At 38.6% G+C, this 21,029-nt stretch overlaps 1 protein-coding gene across 26 annotated transcripts in view; it reads right to left on the reverse strand.

The window, feature by feature from the left end:
• DAB1 (DAB adaptor protein 1) overlaps positions 1-21,029 on the reverse strand; it is a 433,401-nt gene that overhangs the window by 104,185 nt on the left and 308,187 nt on the right. For 14 of the 26 annotated variants that reach the window (XM_050307494.1, XM_050307490.1, XM_050307487.1 and 11 more), the window contains one exon: positions 3,465-3,664. The exons of the other annotated variants lie outside the window; for them this stretch is intronic. In XM_050307494.1, the coding sequence (XP_050163451.1) occupies positions 3,465-3,531 (67 nt within the window). In that variant the 5' untranslated portion in view covers positions 3,532-3,664. The remainder of the gene's footprint in view (positions 1-3,464; positions 3,665-21,029) is intronic. 26 annotated transcript variants of the gene reach the window in all.

A 21,029-nucleotide genomic window follows, 5' to 3' on the forward strand; every position in this document is an offset into this window, starting at 1 on the left:
TCACCTCCATTTCCATAACTGTATTTCAAAGTCAGTTAAAACTCTGACCCCTCTGCTGCGAGTACGACCAGGGAGTGTTTCCAGAGCCCATCAAATTCTGGATCCATCAGATCAATACTGACTGAACAAAAAGCAAAATTCATACTTGATTTTTCAACAGCCTGCTTTTCAGATTATCCAGGTGATAATGTTAATATACAAAATTACAGTTTGATATTAGCATGTTAATACTGAACTTACCTACACTATGTTAAGACTCTGTAAATAGCAGCTTCTGAGAAGGTTTTGTATGTAAGTTCTTGTCCTTCCTGTAGTAATAACCCTTTAGTGTTGGAACAGGATATTGTCCTACAAACCAGCTCAGATGACAGCGGAGAGACTGGAGAGTTGACTATGACTAGGAAGCTCAGGGCTGTAAAAACACTGTCTAGAGGGAAGTGTTTCAGAGAGAGCTGCTTTGCATATGACTGCAAAAAGAGATGCGTCCCCAGCACACAAAAGAAATATTCAGTAAAATCTTTGCATGACCACTGTCATTTGCCACATCTGCAGCAGAAATCAAACTATTTCCATGTCACCCCAAAGCCAGTAGTCAATGCAACAGAGCCTAAAAGTAGTTATAAGAAACCTTAAAGGAACTTGAAACACACATTCTACCCCACTGCAGGGAGTTAGTCCATCCCAGCAGCAGGACTTTGCATTCACACGCACTAATTAACCATGAGACTCCTCCCGGATCTTCCCTCTAACCTCTCCAGGTTATTAAATTGTTAACTAATGACATTACAGTGGCTTTACTCAAGGTAAGCACTATAACAGAAATGTACAAATCACATCATCTGAATAACCATAATTTTCTTTTTGGCCATTGTTCTTAAATAAACTGCTTGCATTTATCTCACATTTTATCATATTTCATAGTCATATACTTTACAAATCTTAGGAATTAAGCTTCATATTATTTCAACACTTCAAATAAGAAACTTCAGCTTACTAGATCCTTATACAGACAAAAAGAGAGCTAAAGATTTAGCTGACACTATACAGAAAACTTATGCTGAGATAAAGAAAGAACTACGTCCCATGCTCTAACTCCGTCCTAATCCTCATCCCCTTTCAGTTAACCCAGACCTTCAGCGTGGGATATATCTGTGGGACAGACATTTCCTGCAGTGCTGTGAACTGCAGAAGACAGGAAGAAACCATCAAAACAGTAGATAATACAGCAAAAGAGGTCCACCTCTGCTCTGGATGGAGATGGCTTCATGGATCTTGCAGAAGAACAGCAAAACACTGAAAAACACTAGAGCTGAAATTTCTGTTTATAAAGCAAAGACTAATATCTTGGGAATATTCAGTTCCACTGGATCAAACTCATTGATTAGGAACATTAGAAACTCCATGTTAGCACTTGCTACCTGCCACTGCTCACAGTTAATGAACTTGGGGAAAAAAGGGAAGAAAAAAATCCCTGTTTTTCACATGTCCATCATTCATGGAGGGCTCCTTTGTTGAAATATAGGCAAATGCATACAACTCAATGGTAAGTAAATGAGCACACAAGTTTCTTTTGACTCTCATTATGTGGGATTTGAATAGCAAACAGTGTGTGCATTGTGTACCTTGTCTGTGTAAGAGCCCTGGGATGGCTGATGTGATCAGATGCACTCAGACTGCACAGACAATACAGAACAAGATTAATCCTGCAGATGTGCAACTGCCCTATGCTGTCCCTTCCAGCTCCTCAGACACTCGTTCTTGCTGCAGGGAGCTCTGATCGCTGCCACACAACGTATTTTATACTCCCCCTCAGCACTGAAGGCAATTCTCAGAATTTCCATGTGGTAGATAGAATTAGATTCTGTGCAGAGAGGCGTTCAGTTATTATGATTTATGAAAGTGTTTTCAGAAGTTGGATGCTGAATATTTTATCAACATAAACATCAAGTTCCTAAAAGAGTTGTTTGCTGTTTTCAAAAGTTTCACCCTCTAGCGGAAGAGAAAACATAGATGGCACACATCAAAAAGATGTTATCCATACTGCAAAGAAGACATTTTTTAATTTCCTGCCTGCCCCAAAAACCTGAATGATCGCACAACCAAACCACTTTCTTTATTTGCCTTAAAAATCTCTCTTAGATCACATTCTAATTTACATCAAAGGTCCCCTGGTTTTGCCTTGCCAAACTACAGCTTTTTTATCTTAAATGAATCACTTTTTCCTTGTAAGTTTAGGCCTAGAGCAGTCATAAGGTTTCTAAATCATCTTCCCAAACAAACACTTGATTTTTTTTAATTGCTGTGTCTCTTACAAACTCTAATGTAGAGATTCCCGATACAAAAGCTAAAGCAAACACAAGTAAATGTTTTGGTAGAATTGCTGCAGTAAATATTATAGCTGCCCAGAATTTCAACCAGTTATCTACAACGAGTAAAATTCGCAACACACATATATGAGCGAAGATGAAAACTTTTTCTGTCTTATAAAGATGTAAAAAATCCTCAGAAATAAATGACTAAATTATACATCCATAGAAAGAAACAGAATGACAAACTCAAAAGCTCACATGAAAGTTCAAATCTTGCTGTCTCAGGTATTAAAACTATTTAGTATGATTTCTTTTTCTTTTCTGTTTTACTTTTTTGAGTAATTCTGTTTTCAATCTCAATTTTATGTATAGGTTTAAAAACAAATCAAAGATGGCTACACAGAACAACATGAATTACCACTAGAAATTAAGGTCTTGGGCTCCAAGTTTATCAGTATTTAAAACCATAAACAAAAAAAATTTACCAATAAAAATCTAAGAATAAAAATTCCTACTGAAAATCTTCAAGTAACCATAAGCACCAAATTCATATTAGCTCATTTCTCATGGTCATCACTCCAAAGAACTATCCTACAATCTGAGACAAAATTGTAAATACAAATATGATCTAACCCAACCACGCATTTATCCATAGCTTCTTGATTTTGAGTTTTCCTCCTCCTCATTTATATTTCCTTTATCAGAGTACAATTAAGTCTCTACAGATTGCTGCTGAATTCTCTGTAACTTCACAAAGTGTTAGTAGGACTCAACCTCCAGTAACAGAAAGTGCATTTAAGCTCTGGTTAATTCAAAAGAAAGTAGGAAAAAAAGCCTTTAGAAGAAAATCTATTTATCAAGAGCAGGAAAAAAAGTTATCTTTTGTCAAGGTAATTTTTAAAATTGTATTTCTTCTAGTGAGCCATAAATAACATGTACGTTTTTTCTCACATTTCAGGTATATTTCAGTAAGAGGTATTTTGATGTCAGAGAATTGAAACTCATATCCCTGTACCAGAGTTCCACTGAGCTTAACAAATTCCACTTACACTGAGTGCACAGATAACAGAAGAACCACAGATGCATAAAAGGTGGCTGATGTAGGAGCTGATTAAAGTACAAAACACATACAAATAAAAAGAAATGAGTCACTACCTTTCTTTTTGGAGTCTTTCTTTGTGCTGGTTTTAACAGCCACTTGAAGTTCTGTCTCAGTTGACATCCTATATCCTTAGTCCTCTTCACACAGATCCAGGATCTCGGTCAGGCTCATTTAGAACGTCTCTCCAAGAGAATAATTTAGCCTTTCAGATACTATAACCCAAACAGTTCATCTCATTCACTCCTTTCGAGTGCTGTTAAGGAAGGAAACAAAGGAACAGTCATTTTCTGAGTTTAAAAGATAAAGGGAAGAAAAAAAGGCAAACCATTGCAAGCTTACTGAGGAAGAAACATATCAAGTTCTTCATCTACAGAGCCAGTTGTCCACAATTTTAGATGCTTAAACACAGTTATGTCTGACTAGCTTCAAACATCTATATTTGAGATGTTTTGGCATGTCTTAACACAGGCTAAAGACACTACTCAGGGTGCACAGTTTGGACCAGCAGCTGAGGGACAAAGATTACGATCTTAGAAGTTGCTTGAAATGTCACCAAAAGCAAAAAATTCTGCAAGGACTCAATTCTTAAATGCAATGATTCCAAGGTATAAACATGTTGCCAGACAGCAAGTTCAAATTTTGACTCCAATGCTCTTTCAGTGCCCTCGTTCTCTACGTGAACAAAGACAAATGAAAAATGTATTCATTGCTCATGCTGAGAACATCATACTTTGCCACTCCTCTTGCTTATGATAATGTTTCCAGTATAAAAGAATCTGTCTCCACGCAAACAAGGCTGTAATTTTTAACACCCATCTAGTAATCTTTCTCGCAAAGAACTCTGAGAATTGCTAATTAAACCTATGAAATATAAATGGGATAAGGGCAAAAAGATAACATTTAGAGAGCAAGATACAGTTTTACAGAATATGTGTTTGTTAGGGAGATACAAAAATGCACCAGCTGTGAACCCACAGCAGAAATGTGCTGGAGCAGTATGAGGGAGGAAGGGCTTGGGATGGCAAAGAACACACAAAGAAAAAACATCTAAGCAAAACATTACTCCAATTCTTACTGCTGATCCTTCTTGCTTTGAAGGATGACCCACCTACTCCAGCCAGTCTGTCGAGGGCAGAGGACCATACTGTCCTGAAGCCATTTGTCATTATGTTCCCTCACCAAATGCATCTTCTTATTGCCCTTTCCTTTTGTGAGAAAGTTCTCATTATTAGCACAATTACAGTGAAGTCCATCTGGCCTGTCTGAACAGCTGCCCACTTATTAAATAAGCATTTAATAAAGATATTAACCCAGCATATCAGCTGGTTAGCTGGCCAAAGATTAACTGCAGTTAAAGTTGTTTACTAATGTCCCTTCTTTCTTATTTAAGAAAGTAACAGACTGCAAATACTGAAACAATTTTGACAGTTTAAATCACTTTTCACAGTAAGGGCTGTGAAGCCACCAGTACTTTCAAATCCAGGCTCTTTCAACATTTTAAAATGCTTCAGTAACATTACACTGCCATGCATCGTCTGAAGTGATTTAATATTGCTGAAGTGTGTCAGGGGCTTTCTTTAATAAGCTCTTCAAGTCTGTCTGTGTATTATAGAATATTCAAAGATAGCTTTTCAAAATCTGCTGAACTGATTTTGAAATACAAAATTCCCTGTTCCTCCTCTATGGAATCAGAATAAGTGCCAAAGAGCGAAAAGGAGGAAAAATAAAGCAACAGAAAAATTGAAGTTGCGATGTTGACAAATACACCTTCTTGGTGTAATATACCAAATAAACTATCAGCATTTTGATTAACATTCTTAGTTAGGAAAGCAGTAGAAAAGGACAAAGCAAACGAAGGCTGATCACAGATGGAAAAGGAATAACAGCTCCAAAAGCGATCCTTCCAGGATTTGAAGTGCTCTTTGGCCAGGTGCATGGACAGGGAGATGACTCTTTCCAAGCACAGGCACAATGGGAACAGCACAGCTCTGAGCTGTGCTGTGAGGGAACTCTCTCACCCGGCTGCAGACAGAGCTGCTCTTCACTTACGCTCAAATCCCCCCACAAACAGGGAGAGAAGTGCTGCAGAGAACAGATGTCCCTCACAACCCCCATCTCCTTCCCCTCCCCCTGCATGCAACCCAATTTAATAATATTTAGTTTTACAGCACAGTAGGGATGCATCAGCCTTTACAGCTCAATGGCACTTACTTAAAGCATCTCTCAAGTCACAGCTGGATTGACAGTTTATTTTTTGACAATTTGGATTTATATTTACCTAAAGGTTAACTACATAACTCTACATGAACCAATTCACAAAAGGAAAATATTTATGATAGGTCCATTTATTAAGAAAGATAATTTCAAAATAAATACAAAATACCACCAGGGTCTAGAGTTAAGCAAGTTTTAATGTCTCAGAAGACTGCTGTGGGTACAAAGCATCAGGAATGTCATCTCCTGTTGTCAGCTCCTTCCAACAGGATAACTGAAATAGTAGCATCTGAATGGAACTGAATATTTTAAAGTAACAACATATGACTGCTATCTCATTTGAAACTCTCCAGAAAAGCTATAGCCCCTCGAGGCTATCCCACTGAGTAATATTTTTTAAAATAAATGCATGTCTATTTTTGGACAGGTTCACATATTGATTTACTTTCAAACCTAATCAGGTCATACTCTCACAGGCTCATAGATCCTTGAATAAAGTAATAGGTATCTTTGTGAAGGAGCGCATAAACATCTGTCAGATGCAAGCTATAGTTCAAACTGAATTTGCTACAGAGACAATTCCTCCAAAAGTATAGGTCTTTATGTAAGCCACATTAGTAAACTTCCATGCACTGTCCATATTTCAGCCATTTATTACCCAGATGAGAATGGCAGTCAATCTGCTCTTCACTGCAACAGCTTTTATTGTCTCCTCCAATCTAGGTCACCGTTGTTAAACACTACAGTCTCCCAACTGTGGGAAGTACTGCAGCATGTGTTTTATCAATGAGATGCTATTTTCTTTGATCAGTTCTGCCACATTTCTCTCCCTGCTCTAAGGACAAAATTTTGTTAGCTCTATTTCCAAAAAAAAAAATCCACCATCATATGCATATCCACTCTAACAATCTTCTTGCGTGCCTTGTTACTGCTCTGGCTATTACAATGTTATGTGCATGCCTCAGCTTTTCCTAAAGAGGATTCAGAGCTCTTCATTTTAACAAAATACTGACATTTTCTGTGGCCTTATTAAGTGGTTACAGCAAAAACACAATCAGCGCATTCTGGAATTAACTGGCTTTTAATTCCAAGAGAAGTCTTAAGCCTGTGTTCTCTGTTACTCCTACGCCAGCATAAAACATAAAGCATCGGTGAAAAAACATTTCCATAAATTCTTTGCAGTTAGGATTAACACAGGTTGGACCCTTTATGTGTGGGGAAATTAGTCCCATGCTCCACTTGCCTCCCCCATGCGTTTGTAAAACAACAGTTTCTGTCAAATCATTTGTCTTTTCCACCACGCTTGAGCAGGCTCATGAAGAGGTTATGAGGAGACTTCCCCTGGCCCAAGTTATGAAAGAGGTCAGACCAGACTGTCATAATACTTCCCCTCTGGCTTTAAAATACATGAATTAATTAATTTTCTTCAGGGCTTCAAAACTTAAGAAGTTGCCTCCCCTGAAACCAGTTTCCATCTGCTTATGAAAAAGAAAAGCAGTCTTAGAGAGGATTTGTAACTAAGCCCTGGCATTCCCTAGGTATTTAAGTTTTCCACAGCCCCAAAGTGGGATTTGACAAGAGGACAGTACCTCCCAAGCCCTGGTTTGACAAAACAAAAGCTGTGCTACCATCCTTAGCTCTTGCTTTCATGGCTCTGGAGTCTTGAAAATAATTTTTTTCCTTCAAAGCACCCAATATAATCATGTTGATGCCCACAGTTTTGCAAGTGTTAAACAAACCCAACATACTGAAAGGGTAAAATGTAAGTGACAAAATTATTTTAAAAGTGTGTGATTCTGGAAAACTAAAACCAGTTCAAATATAAAGGATTGCAATCCAGGGAGAAATCACCCACTTCCCATCTGACCACAAAGCCTAACACAGAGAACTGCAGTGGGACCACACACGAGCAGACGATGGAAAACCCATCCTTGCCACCAGTGCTCTTTCTACCCTCCAGGGAGAGGAGGCCATGAATTCTCTGGTGCTGCTCACACTATTTTGTACTCATCAGCTCATTTCCCCAATGGTCAAGGCTCGGGAACATGAGACTATTCATCTGTTACAGCAGGCACTACACTAATTCCAAACAGAAACCCAAGGGACTGATCCAAACCCCACTGATATACTGCAGTTAATAAGGCCTGTAAGTGAGAACCAGAAAAGGAGGAAGAGGAGGTGAAAGAAAGAGCTTAAGATACTGACACAGAGGAGAAAATGAGAAGGAAACAAAAAAAAAACAGTGAATCTGTCTCTGTGACACTTCATTACAGCAAATTCTATAACGTGCTTAGCAGCAAAATCTAAGCCAGACCACGCATTAAAATTCTGGCTATCCTGGAACAGAAAACAATCTCTGTTAAGACTGTTGCATGGGCCAGTCCTCTCCTCCAGTTTTGCCATTTACCCACAGAACAGGACAACGCACTGGTTCCAGTGACAAAGTCAAATGACTCTCCCTCACTGCTCTTTCCTGCCATTTCTTTACTGATATTTTTGCAGCTTCTAAATGTGGAAGGAATATTGCTGTTCACGTGCACAAACTAAGATTCTACCAAAAAAAATTCACTCCCTCAGCAGATGTGGAAAGCCAAGTGCCCTGTTTAACTCCTCTAATTCCTCTTGCAAATTACAGACCCTCCTCTGGAACTCAACATCCTGCTTCTCCCTCCACTTCCCTAAATTACACAGCCTGAAAAGACTCACAACTGCCTCCATAGCTCATACTTAAGTTTTGTTTGCTCTAAAGCATTTACCTTCTCACTTCTGATTTTCTATATATTAAGACACAGGAAGGAGATTTAAGTGCTTTATTATGCTTTCTGTACTATGTCTGTAGCGTCTTCCAGAACAACACTTCCAAATAACCCTTTTTAATTCTTCTAACGTCAGAAAACTACTTAGTACTCAAACCACAGCACTAAATTTCCTTTGTATTTAGTTGCTATAGTTGACTGTATTCATAAAATACTTCTCTTATCTCCTGAAAACAAGAAGCTCTTTTTTTTAAAAAACCCTACATGTAACTAAGGCAAATAACACATTTTATATTTAAGTGTGTTGTGGTTTACAACATGCTTCATTATTCTATTCTTACAGCATCTTTCAGGCATGTTACCCAGTTCCTCAGATGGGGTAAATAGAACCCTTGAAGCTGCTTTACTACTAGAAGAGCATCTTGGCAAAAAAATTGACCTATAAAATATTTCTAAAGTGAGATATTTATTAGTATTCCAATGATGGCAGGAATAATTACTGAAATTCCTCCTGGAAATCACTCCATGTAGTTGTGAATACTGCACTCTACCTCACCAATTATTCACCAGAAGTTCTGTGAATTTTCTACTCATAAAAAATGCTGACCAGATTAAAAAAATGCTTTTCAAAGGAATGAATTGATTTCACCAACATTTATAACAGGGAATTACTAACATTTCCTTTTAATATTACAGTTTCTATTTTATATTATAGAGGACAGCATTCAGGAAACAAAGGCAAAATAGAAGACATGGACCTTGCTTTAACGGAATTTTTTTAATGTTCCAAAAAGTGCCATTTGGATTCAGAAAAAAATACATGATGTAGGTTCATAATTTATCAGAGAAAGAATATTCAAATACTTTTAAGGAAAATCATTAGATGTGAGCCAGTCACTAAAGACCAACAGAAAAAAAATAAAAATATATATATACACATACACATACACACCTCTGAGCTAAGTATATAATGAAATGTGAGTAGCATCGCTTTCAGGAGTCTTGCAAGGCTAGAAGGGACAGAATCAAACCCTAAATCTATAACTGCAAAAAATTAAAGGCTGGAAATCAAAATGGAAATGGCAATTACTAAAACCAGTTGTGGCATCACTGTATGCCTTCAGTTCCACAAGAATCATGGAATCATTAAGGCTGGAAAATACCTCTAAGACCATCAAGTCCAACCTTTGAGAAAGTATGTAATTCTGCCAGACGAGGGAATTTGCACTCTTGAATGAAATAGGCCACTCCTGGAAAAGGTCAGACACAAAAAGCTTCCCAGGGCTGTCCCACCAGACCCCAGGAAGGCAGTGATCCAAAGGCTCTTGTTTGCATCTCTTCTGCTGGTTTAGCAGCGAATGTAACTCCTGGCCAGAGAGATGAAAAGGAGTAACAAACCCCTGTGTGCTGGGGGTATAAATACAACACTCATTGGTCCTTTAGGTGTACTTTCTGCTCCGAGATGCAAAGCTCCACTCGAAGTGCTATTTGTAAGCTTTTTCAGGGTGTTACATGAAAAAGAGCATTGCCACTGAAAGGAACAGGCTTAAAAAGTTCACATCCCTCCTCGATGCTACATCACCAGATAACAGAAGAAGTTATTCAGATAGGACTAGAGATTTCCTGTGCTCAGTGAAACTGAATTACCTAAATGCTTTTCCTCTATGAACTTAATGCAAGACTTTACTACACCCAGATTGCTGCACTGCTGACCCTGAAGCAGAAAAGAGAAAGAATTTCTGATAACGCTGTGTAAGAGCAAACTAGAAACCGAACTCACACCTGCTGCAAACACATTGCCCAGGCACAGCCTGCCTGAGACCTGAGTTCCACCAGCAGCAAACTGCCTCACCTCCATTAAAGTCAATAAAGTCACACCAGCACAAAATCAATAGCGTTACATTTGACTTATATTGGTGTAACTCCATTGATTTTAATGGAGTTGGAGTTACACCAATTTTATGCTGGTGTATCTGCATTAGTGTCAGAGAAGTTATGCCGGCGTGACTGATGTAAACAATACCAGACCAACCAACTCCCGTATGTCTAAAATTCAATGTCGTTAACTCCAAAGCGACAAGAAAATGCAAATCTGTACATTACCAAAGCAGGGCCTTTGGAATTTATTTTTGCAAAGCAGAAGAACGGCTCTTTTGTGATCCTCTCGACACCAAAGGAACAGAGACTAAGAAGGCAAAAAGGACAAAGTACACAGTTGGGATCACAGTATTCTGTAATTAGAGCTGTTAAATGATTACTAAAGTGCGGTGGTGCAATCATCACACCGAAGGAAAGGGAGAAGAATGCAGTCAGGAGCATCACCAGGGAGAAGGTAAAAGCAATGTCAGACACCACATTTCATATTGAAATGCAAATTCCTCACAATCAGAATCTGTGTATTCTAATTGGAAGAAAAGGTTATGGAATTAAACATCTCCCATCCTGGACAGCTCAGCATGTTTTTAAGTGGCACAGTAAGTTGAAAGAAACTTGTTCATCTTCTGTCCTTTATAGAAATACCTTAATTCAGCTTTTTTTTTTTTTTTTAATTTCAGGATGACTTTCTTAATATGGCAAGTGAGACTGAACTGAGATTTGCCTTCTCATTCATTTTAAATAAAATAACATCACTATACCTACACACTTAAGCTATACTTTGAAAGCTGAAGTGGAGCTTGGAATGATGCCTTATACTGACCTGCTTAACGGATGTGTATTCTGCACCAACTTTTTCAGGTCACTTTGAGATTTTCTCAGTCAGGTGAATTGACCTGTACATTGTGCCTTTCCATCCTCTGAATGCTTCCTGATATTATAGCAAAGCAAAGCAAACTTTCCTAATGTCAACAACAACAAAAAGCCCCTATGTCAGGATCTTTATTCCCTGCTATTTTTCAACACTCAGCCCTTGTTCCCTGATAGTTAAGTATTAGGAAAGCTAATCAGAGGAATTCACCTTGCTGTAAATGGACTTTTGATTTATTACACCAAACTCAACGACCTGACTTATACAGAAGTTCATTGTCTAGCAGAGCAAAGGGGAAAAAGCAAAATGCTTCTGCGACTGTAAGTATGAATTTACACAAACAGGTAAAAATTTTTACATTCTTGTTCCACAACTGACAAACATCACTATTTTAAATTGTCTGGTAAATGGGTCACATAATTGTGGCCTTTCAGTACCTGAAGGGAGGCTGAAGGAAAGAGAGACTTTTTACAAGGATATCTAGTGACAGGACAAGGGTGAATGGCTTCAAACTGAAAGAGAGTAGGTTTAGATTAGAGATTAGGAAGAAATTCTTCCCTGAGAGGGTGGTGAGGCCCTGGCACAGGCTGCCTAGAGAAGCTGTGGCTGCCCTGTCCCTGGAAGTGTTCAAGGCCAGGTTGGATGAGGCTTTGAGCAACCTGGTCTAGTGGAAGGTGTCACTGCCCACAGAGGGTTGGAACGAGACGGTCTTTAGGGTCCATTCCAAACCAGGCCATTCTGTGATTCTGTTATGAATTTTAGCTACAGAAATACTTTTGACCAGTCCATTTAAAGACTCCAGTTTTCAACCCAGCAATGTCACTCATGCAGGTAATCCCACAGGACTGCTCAGATGAACAGCAGGCAGGCTTCTGCATGGTATCAAACAGAAGTATTTGAGAACAGCTGCTAGATTTTACTGGAGAAATTGCAAACCATAAATAATTTTCTTGTATTCACTTATCTGTTCTCATCTCATTTATGACTGCACTGCCTTGTATCTGATTATATTATACACTGCTCCACAAATGCCTCTGCTTTCTATCAGTCAGAATGTTAAACACTTTCAAAGGGAGGAAGTACCTCCCCTAAGAAGGCTCCACACATTTTCTGTTCGTGGATAAAACTGAGCAGTGTTTCTGAATAATAATAGACAGTTCTGGAAAATATACTAAAGGGGAAAAGAAGCCACATGACAATATGACCCTTGAAACTATGTGGGCCAGGTGTTGTTTGCTGTATAGTAATTCCACACTCAGAAATATCTATACCAGGAAACACACTGATCTCCACTCTGCTATGAACATGCAACTGGAAAGGTATACATGACCATATCATTCACTTACAGGATTAAAGCCCAAGATCCTGTAGTTAGAGACCCTGTTAGAGATCCAGGGTTAGAGATACTGTAAAAGGAATCACTTGCAGGAAAAAGAAAAACCAAACTGCTGCCAGGCTAAAATGTCCAGGGAAAAAGAAAAAAAAAAAGTGTTTGATAACTCAAACAGTTGAATGAGTATAAGACCTGCATGAGTGGTAATGCATCACAAAATCATGCTTATATTCTAAACATTTTTAAAAATCACCCAAGTAGTGTGCAGTGATGAACCATTCACCTTCTACTGTCATGCTACAGTTTATTCTCTCTTGGAAGCAATTACAGGACAAATGCCAAGCTACAGAAGGTATTTTTCCAGCAGCAGCATCTGGCTTCTTGGCAGACTCCTCAGGCAATTTTATTGGAAGCTTTAGAGATGCTGTTGGGTCAGTCCTAGTTATATTGCTCAGGAGCTGTCTGGCAGTTTCTTCTTCCTAGATGTCATAATCCTTCTGATTTACCTTGAAGGAATTAGCACACTTTTATCCATTTCAAAAACAGTTGACCTGCAAGGCATTTAGGGGCCATCTACAGAGACACAGTAAAAGTCACTGGTCTAAATCTGTGTACCTTTGAACCAGCAGCATTTCAGCATCCATTGCCTAATACATCATCAAGGAAACAAGTAATCCATGCAAAAAAAGTGTGTGTGTGTCTTACCGGTAAACCAAATGTATTCTTAAGATTAAAGGAAAAAATTAAGATGCATGAAAGATTAATTAGTCAAAAAAAAAAAAAAAAGGTAGGATGGGCAACAGCAAATCTGTGCCTTTATTTAACATGGACCACTCTCATATAGTAAAGACACTCCTGTGCTTTATCCTGTAGTAAGGGAGAGTGCACATGAAGGCAAGAAATGCTTCTGGCAGACAGCAAGCATAAACTGAAATACGAGGGGATCAGCTCAGTCCACAGAAGAAAAACAATTCCTGAGAATCTGCTACTTGCAATTCCTCCATTAACCACGGTGCCTCTGAGGGCAGGAGGGGCACATGGAAGAGAAGAATGCAAGACAGCCGACATCCTCTGCTCTCCCTACTGCCCATCCCTTCCCCCTCTCTAGCCCCAGCAGCAAAGATCTGCATTATTCTGCAGCTGTGATCATGATTAATCCTCCTCCAGAAGGATGAAGGACAGGATGCTGGTTTTACCCGCCCTCTCTGCATTCCAACAAAACCAAGTCCACAGAAAAAGGCTTTATGTCAGTTTGGAGCTGTCCTCTAGAATTCATACAGAGAAAGGGGGCAGAATGCTATAGGAAGTGTACTTATAGTGTGTAACACAGGTGGGGTTTGAGAATATTTTTGTGTAATTACTTAAAAGAAATATATTCCTTAATTTAAAAAGGAGGCAGATGTGTTCATTACTACTACTTCTTTTTTTTTTTTTTAAAGACTTTCACACAAAGACATGCCTGGATGTCTTCTCGGGTTTTTTTTTTTTCTTTCAAGAGTTTTCAGAGAGGTTAGACAAAGAAACTCCCACAAAATCCTCTACCAGGTTATTTTCTAGGAAAAAAAGAGTCCTAATGCCCAAAGGTAAATATTACAGGTACAAGAAATGTACTCTATAATTTAATAAAGGGCTATGGCTCTTGGATTTTCTGTAACAGGAGTATACACAGAGCAACATGAGAGAAGACTGACAGCACTAAGAAAGATATACATATCCAGGTCAAACAAAAAGCCAAACAGAGCCCTGTCATCAGCAGAGTGCAACTAAATCCAACCAGACACAGACTTCAGACTTGGCTAATGCGAATTGACTAATATAATTCCATTTTATGCAGGGCAAAACATTTTCTGATCGCAGGCCAGTGGTGCTCACAAGTTCTAAATTTAGGTATCATTAAGGCCAGGTGAACTGTTCAGTGAACTAATCTGAATTCTATCCATAGCAAAGATTTGTACAGTCCAGAAATTACCTTCTCAGATTTAAACCATGTATTCACTCTCATTACTTCATACATCTTTTGGATATCCCCGTTCATTAATTAAAATATAGGCAGAATCACAACATGCATTGACAAGGCATACTGGGTTTTAAAATGCTGTGCTATGGCACACACTGAAAAATCAATTATTTAGGCTCCAGTACATCAATAGAAGTTACTGGCGCACTAGAAATCAAGTCATATTTTAGGGGAGATGTAGCACAGATTTCATCGTTTACAAGCTGGTTTCTGCAAAGTACTGAGCAATCTCAATGATCAGGTGAACATTTGGATACACACTGAAGACTAAACTTCCAGTGATGCCCTAGATTTCACTGACTACACAAAAGAGATGAAAGCTGCACAGAGAGGCAAACAGAAGGTTTCCTGGATGCAGCAAAGATCTAAAATATTCTCATAAACTGTCTTTGATTCTACAGTATCAACAAGGCCTGTAAACTGAGAGAGAAAACAGGAATAACCATCAAATGAGTGTCCTTCAGTACAGTCAATTAAAAATAGAAGTAAAATGCTGGTGTCCCTTGTACACTGCTCTCCTGAAACATCTGGCATGCTTAAGACAATGTACTTTATATTCAAACATAATATAACCTAATATATAATCTGAAATAAAGTTTCTGCTATAGTGCAAACTAGTTGTTTTGCCAGCTGAGTTTAAAGCCAAAAGGTGAAGAAAACCTAATCCAATTAAAAGGAGAGGGAATTTAGGAATGCAGAATTTAATTACTGCACTTGGAAGACAGCCAGGACCGCTGGGTTAAGCCCTTGTGAAAGGGCCAGGGGAACTCAAAAGAATTCCAGTGGTCAGGCCCCCAGCTCCTGAGCAGGGCACCCTTGGCACCCACGTGCCTTATAGCTGAGTCCCAGGGAAGAATGCCAGCTTCTGAATTCCAGCATTTCCAGCAGGTCCTTCCTCCCAATGCCCAGCATTAGGCAGACCTGGTTCTGCCCAGCTTGTGAAACCAGACAGGCTCTCAGCACAGTATGGTGAGACTGCAGACAATGGCCAATTAAAGCCACAGGGATAAACACACCCTCAATGAAGTTATTGCCTATGTGTCGCTTTAACATTTTGGTTTGTTTTGGGCTTTTTTTCAGTTCCACAGACTCAATAGCAGGCAGCAATAATATTAGTTTTGGAAGAAGTATGATGTTTGTGTTCCCCACTCCAGTTAATTAACAAAAATAATGACAGAATTAGAAATCAGGGATGATTAAGAACTTGAAGACCATCCTACCCATTTCTCTGCCAAGCAGGATTTGTTCTTAACAGAACATAATGCTGTTCTTCAGCAAACCTTTTTAAATCACATCAGCAGCAAGAGTCCCATCTCCTGCTTTCAGAGGTGATCACACATTCAGGCTGGTTCAGAGGAAGAAGTAAAATCCGTCCTACTAACTTTGTATCATTATTCTGAGTTAACTGCTCAGAGATTATCTTCAGCAATTACTGCAAACACATTCCAAATGCCTGTAATCCTCACGCACCTCCACTCAGTCAGTGTTAAACCAATCTGTCCCCTTCAGGTAAGATCTAATGGTACAATCACATACCACTGGGTTTATAACCCAGACTATTATAGTCTCCATTATTAAATATTGCTTATTATTTTGTACTTACAAAGTCAGGGAGATGTGATTTTTATTGCTTGCAAATCATTCTTACATTAGTCCTATGCTGTTATAACTTCACTCTGCTTTTCCTGATAAGCTTTTTTGCTTTCTGCATATTTAAATAGTAACTCTAATTATCCCTATTTGATTGCCTTCCTTTTGCAAAGCCTTTCCACAGGATCATCTGCAGCAAATTCTTCATCCTACTAAGATTTTAAGAAGCCTAAGATACATTATATTCTGTAATTTTAGTAAGAGCATAAAGGTGTTTCTTTAAAAAAATAAAAAAGACATGCATAATGTGTTATATCTTCAGTTTTTTTTTTTTTTTTTTGCAAAAACACAGTGAAGAGCAGATTACTGATTATTATTACACTGGGAATAGTAGCAGTACAGAACAGTGCCTAGCATTAAAGTCAATTAAAAAATAAGGAAACCCCAACAAACAAACAAAAAAAACCTCTGTTGACATGGTATATCACATTGGCAAAGAAAACTTCATTTCATTGTCTAAATATATATTTTTTCAAACAATCCGTATAAGAGTTTTCTGGATTTATTTCCAACCAGTCACAGAAAACACTTTATACTTGTAGTTCATAGGTACACAAAGCTACATGTGGCTATACAGTAACTACAACTAATGGTATTTAATGCATTAACTCTGGTAATTCATTCAAAGTTCACATTACAGTAGCCCAAAACATGTCAATAAAATTTGAATCAAAACTAACATTTGTTACAATAATTTTGTTAGTATTTTTGGCCACTTTTAAGAGATTTTGCTATTTTGATTACTGTCAATACATTTTGGTTTAATTATAATGGTGTTTGATAACATCATGGGTTGTTAAAGTTGCCTGACATTTCCCTTAATGATTCTCTTTCTAGCTCTTTATAACTTTACCACACCAAACTCTATCTGCCAGAGCTGACATCTTGCATGACACACAGCAAAAGCAGTGACACTCACAGTTCAACCTCCAGGACCTTGTCCCGCTGCCCTGAGGCATGAGATCATCCCACCCTCCTCCTCCCCCTCCCCTGCTCACTAAGCAGTGAAGTTTCCCACAGTGACTGCCTTTATCATGCACTCCTGACTTTGATCCTCCAGCACAGACATGCTCCTACTAAGACTATATGAAAAAGAAAAGTTACTCTGTACACTGCACATACAACTTTGCATTCAGTTATCTTCCATCTGGACAATGTTAAATTTAGCATTTCTTTACTGATGTGCTTGGCTCTGTAACAGTAATTTACATTTTTGTGTGTGTGTGTGTGTAATAACATTCAGGGGAAAAAGAGGCAACACAGGTGTACAACAACCATATTGCAGCATCTTGTGGAATTCAGCTCACAAGCTGCGTTCTTTCAGCACCTACTCCTGCAAAAGTTACTTCAGCAATAAGTGATATGAGTCTGGCAGTGGTAACTCTCTCTTAAACATGACTTGGACTGAACAGGACAGGAAAGAAAAACAGGAGTTTCAGTTGTTAACTGCAACTTTCAGATCCATTTTGTCAAAACAGTGTCAAAAAGCACTTGGAAAGACAAAATACAGTCTTGAGCCCTGAATCCTCAGAGTATATAATATAATGTAATATATATATATATATACTAATATAAATGCTCATAGAACACTCGCTACTTTAGTAAATACTTCTTTATTAAGACTACTTTAGTAAACAAAATGACCAACCAGCCACACAGAGACACAGTCTTTGAGCCAAAGACTTTCCTTAGGAAACGTGACATTCAGCCAAGACAAATGCCTCTCTCATCTTCTCTCGTCCTCCTCACACATTATACACCACTGAAGATCAAACACCACCTCAGAAGCACAACAAAGTACCATGGTCACACCTGAACCCGCTGGTTTCAGCTGCAGCACCAAAGAAAGCAGGATGGTAGGGGTGGCAAGGGAATCAACAGGGCTCACCTGACCAAACCAACCACGTGGGAATAAAATTCTGCTGCCACATACTCCCAGCGCCAGGACACTTTGAGAAGCAGCCTGGTTGAAGAAGGCAGGACTGCTTGCCAGATTAGTTCCCAGTAAAGAGGCCAGCTCAAAGATGATGATAGAAGGACTGTGAGGGCAAGCTCAGAACACCTGCAACATAGCCTGTGGTTCAAACAGACATGAAAGGATATGTGTCTGTGTTCCGGACAGGGGTTTATATTCCCCAGATTGATGACTTTAAAAGGAACACACAGTAGAGATGTCCCAGTGTGATTTATGCTGCACTCTGCTCTCACACTGCAGCCCTGGCAGGAGCAGCAGCAGGAGGATCGATGCTGCTGGCTGGGTCTGCCCACAGGGAATGAACCTGCTCTGGAGGCAGCAGCACGAGCAGAGACAGCTCCTCATCAGAGCCAACGGCTTGGAAACATCACACGGAGATAACCCACACAGATCCTCAGTGACCTTCACAAATATCTCCTCAAAGTTACCCACGGTTGGACACAAAGTTATATTGGTAACAAGTGTTGAATACCTCAAAGCAAATACTTCAGATTAATGATAGCCATTAAAATATATTTTCTCAGCAAGACACAACAATCCTATCAGGAAGAACAACTGGTGTCACCAGATCATAAGCAAACACAGGTGAGGATGCCCAGTCTTCAGCAGCAAAGTACTCCTCTGGCACCCTATTCAAGACCAAACCCCAAGAATATTCAGAATATTATTGGAAAAATAATTCTGTTTGAAGTTCACTAAGTGAATCCCAGATTTTTATGTGAAGTAATTTGATTCTATTTTTATCTATTAAAGAACATTTGGATTAACAGATTGAAAAAGTTCATTCACAGCTTTGTATATATATATACACATATATATATATGCCTGTTACAAACCCTCCCCCCTGATGCCCATATAAATAAAAAAAATCGAAGTAGAAATTACATTGACATAGTCTTGAAAATATTTTAAAATCATCATTAACATGTGTGATTTCATCTTATTTTACTTATGAGCCCAAAGTTGTATCCTAAATGCCATTTCTATAGAAATTGAGTGCCAAATATTACAAAGTTGCCATTTTACTATGTAAAAATATCCTGCCAGCATTCAAGCAAATTAAATTTAAAATTAAACTTCAAGCCTTTGCATGCCACCATAATATTTCAGGCAACAACTTCAAGCAAGGAAAAGCAGAAAACAGACTGTGCATACACTACAGTTCAAAATAGATTTCTCATGTCAAATGGCACAGTTTTTCCTTTTTTTCCATTAAAGAGTTATTTTAAATCTTCTGCTGAATATATTTACATGCCTAATGAAACTTCTTCAGTGATTCTTTTTGAATTACTATATATGCTTTAACACTGCATACACTAATAGTGTACACATATATACAAATCCACACACAAATGTATGCACTCATGCACACAATATTCATGCAAAAAGAATTAATGGATTTTTTTGACTGGATGCTACCCCCTGTAAATATGTTAAACGTGAATAGTGCTCATGGCTGGGTTCATTAACTAAAAATGTTGCTGTTGTCTGCACAATTCGTGTTGCTCAAGAAAGAAGGCATGACATGTAAAATGCTAATTTACAGATTCAGTTCTTTTCAATTTACCATCAGGGTCTCTCTCCATGAGGAAAATCAGTGGTCGCTCACTGTAATTCTCATCAAGTAACTTGAGCTGAGACCTCACTCAGCACCTGAAGATAAGACTCTGCAGGTAGTCTTTTCCAAGAAAAGCAGGGAAGAAAAAATTTAAAAAAGGTTTTGAATGGGCTCCAAACACATTTTCTGACGTGTTGTCATGGAAAAATAATATCCAAACGCCACAGTCTGCTGTGACTGACAAACATCCCATCTTTCAAGGGAAGAGTTATTATACTTAGAATGATTGCTAATGTCATTGTAGATAACTCTTCTCACAATTTCAGATATTTCTTCTTCAGTCTTTTTCCTAAAATCCCCATCTCTAGAACACCTGCAGTCTGAGAGATCTGCTCACATCCAGTCTGAGAGTTACTCTGAACACCCAGAACAAATCTCACTCTATCAGTTAAGCTCAGACCTCATGTCCCCATTATAGGTCGATGCAGCATTTGATAAACAGAGACAATTAAGAGATTAACTTCAAACCCCCATTATTTCTCCAAACTAGAACAGCAGTAGTTCCATCATTCCCTAAAACATTCCAGGACTTCACTCTACCACAGCTGTATCAGCTGCCTCTTCTATAAATACCTATGACACCCAACTAGTTCAGTGACCATAAATGGCAACTTACTGCTCAACGATTAACAAATACCTAAATAATTTATGTCTTTAAAATTTCTGAGCAGGTTCATCAGTGGTTTTGTCTCTCTTTCACAGATGTAGCTCTGTGCTGTATTTAACTTTGCACAGGGTCTCACCATCTCCCTGCCCCTTGACATACAAACTACTTCGGTTTCAAAGATCTCTTCTATACAGGGTGAGTTTTCAGCAGCAATCTAATTCTTTTAAATTCTTTTCTGTCACCTCTGTTAGTTTATCAGAGCAGTCATTAAGCCTGGGCATTCTGAGGCTGGTGGGTATATCTGAGCTAGCCCACTTTGAGATAATTGTGTTGCATTTGACATTCTCCAAGCACTGACAGTCCTCATTCAAGCTGAGTGTGAAAGTTTTTAAATTAGCTTTCACAGTTTGATTCACAGACAGCAAATGCAAAATGGCACAGGATTAATTTTTCCCCAACAACACAGTGTAACAAAATAGCCCAAAGGCTATTTTACTTCATTTGCTTTAACTATTAGGGAAGATTCACAGCACAGACAACCTTCCAACAGAGACAAAAGCTCCAGAGGACTTTCAAAGCTTAGTATTGCCCCCATTAATTAAAGCACCATACGTCTGTACAGCCTTTCCACTTTGTCACTACATGTTAAAATGAAAGTCTGGACCATTTTAGACAAGCCACACTGATTATTGCTTAAAACAT

The sequence above is a fragment of the Myiozetetes cayanensis genome, unplaced genomic scaffold (genome assembly GCF_022539395.1).
Source record: "Myiozetetes cayanensis isolate MyiCay16 unplaced genomic scaffold, myiCay2020 scf12, whole genome shotgun sequence".
NCBI classification, from domain to species: domain Eukaryota; kingdom Metazoa; phylum Chordata; class Aves; order Passeriformes; family Tyrannidae; genus Myiozetetes; species Myiozetetes cayanensis.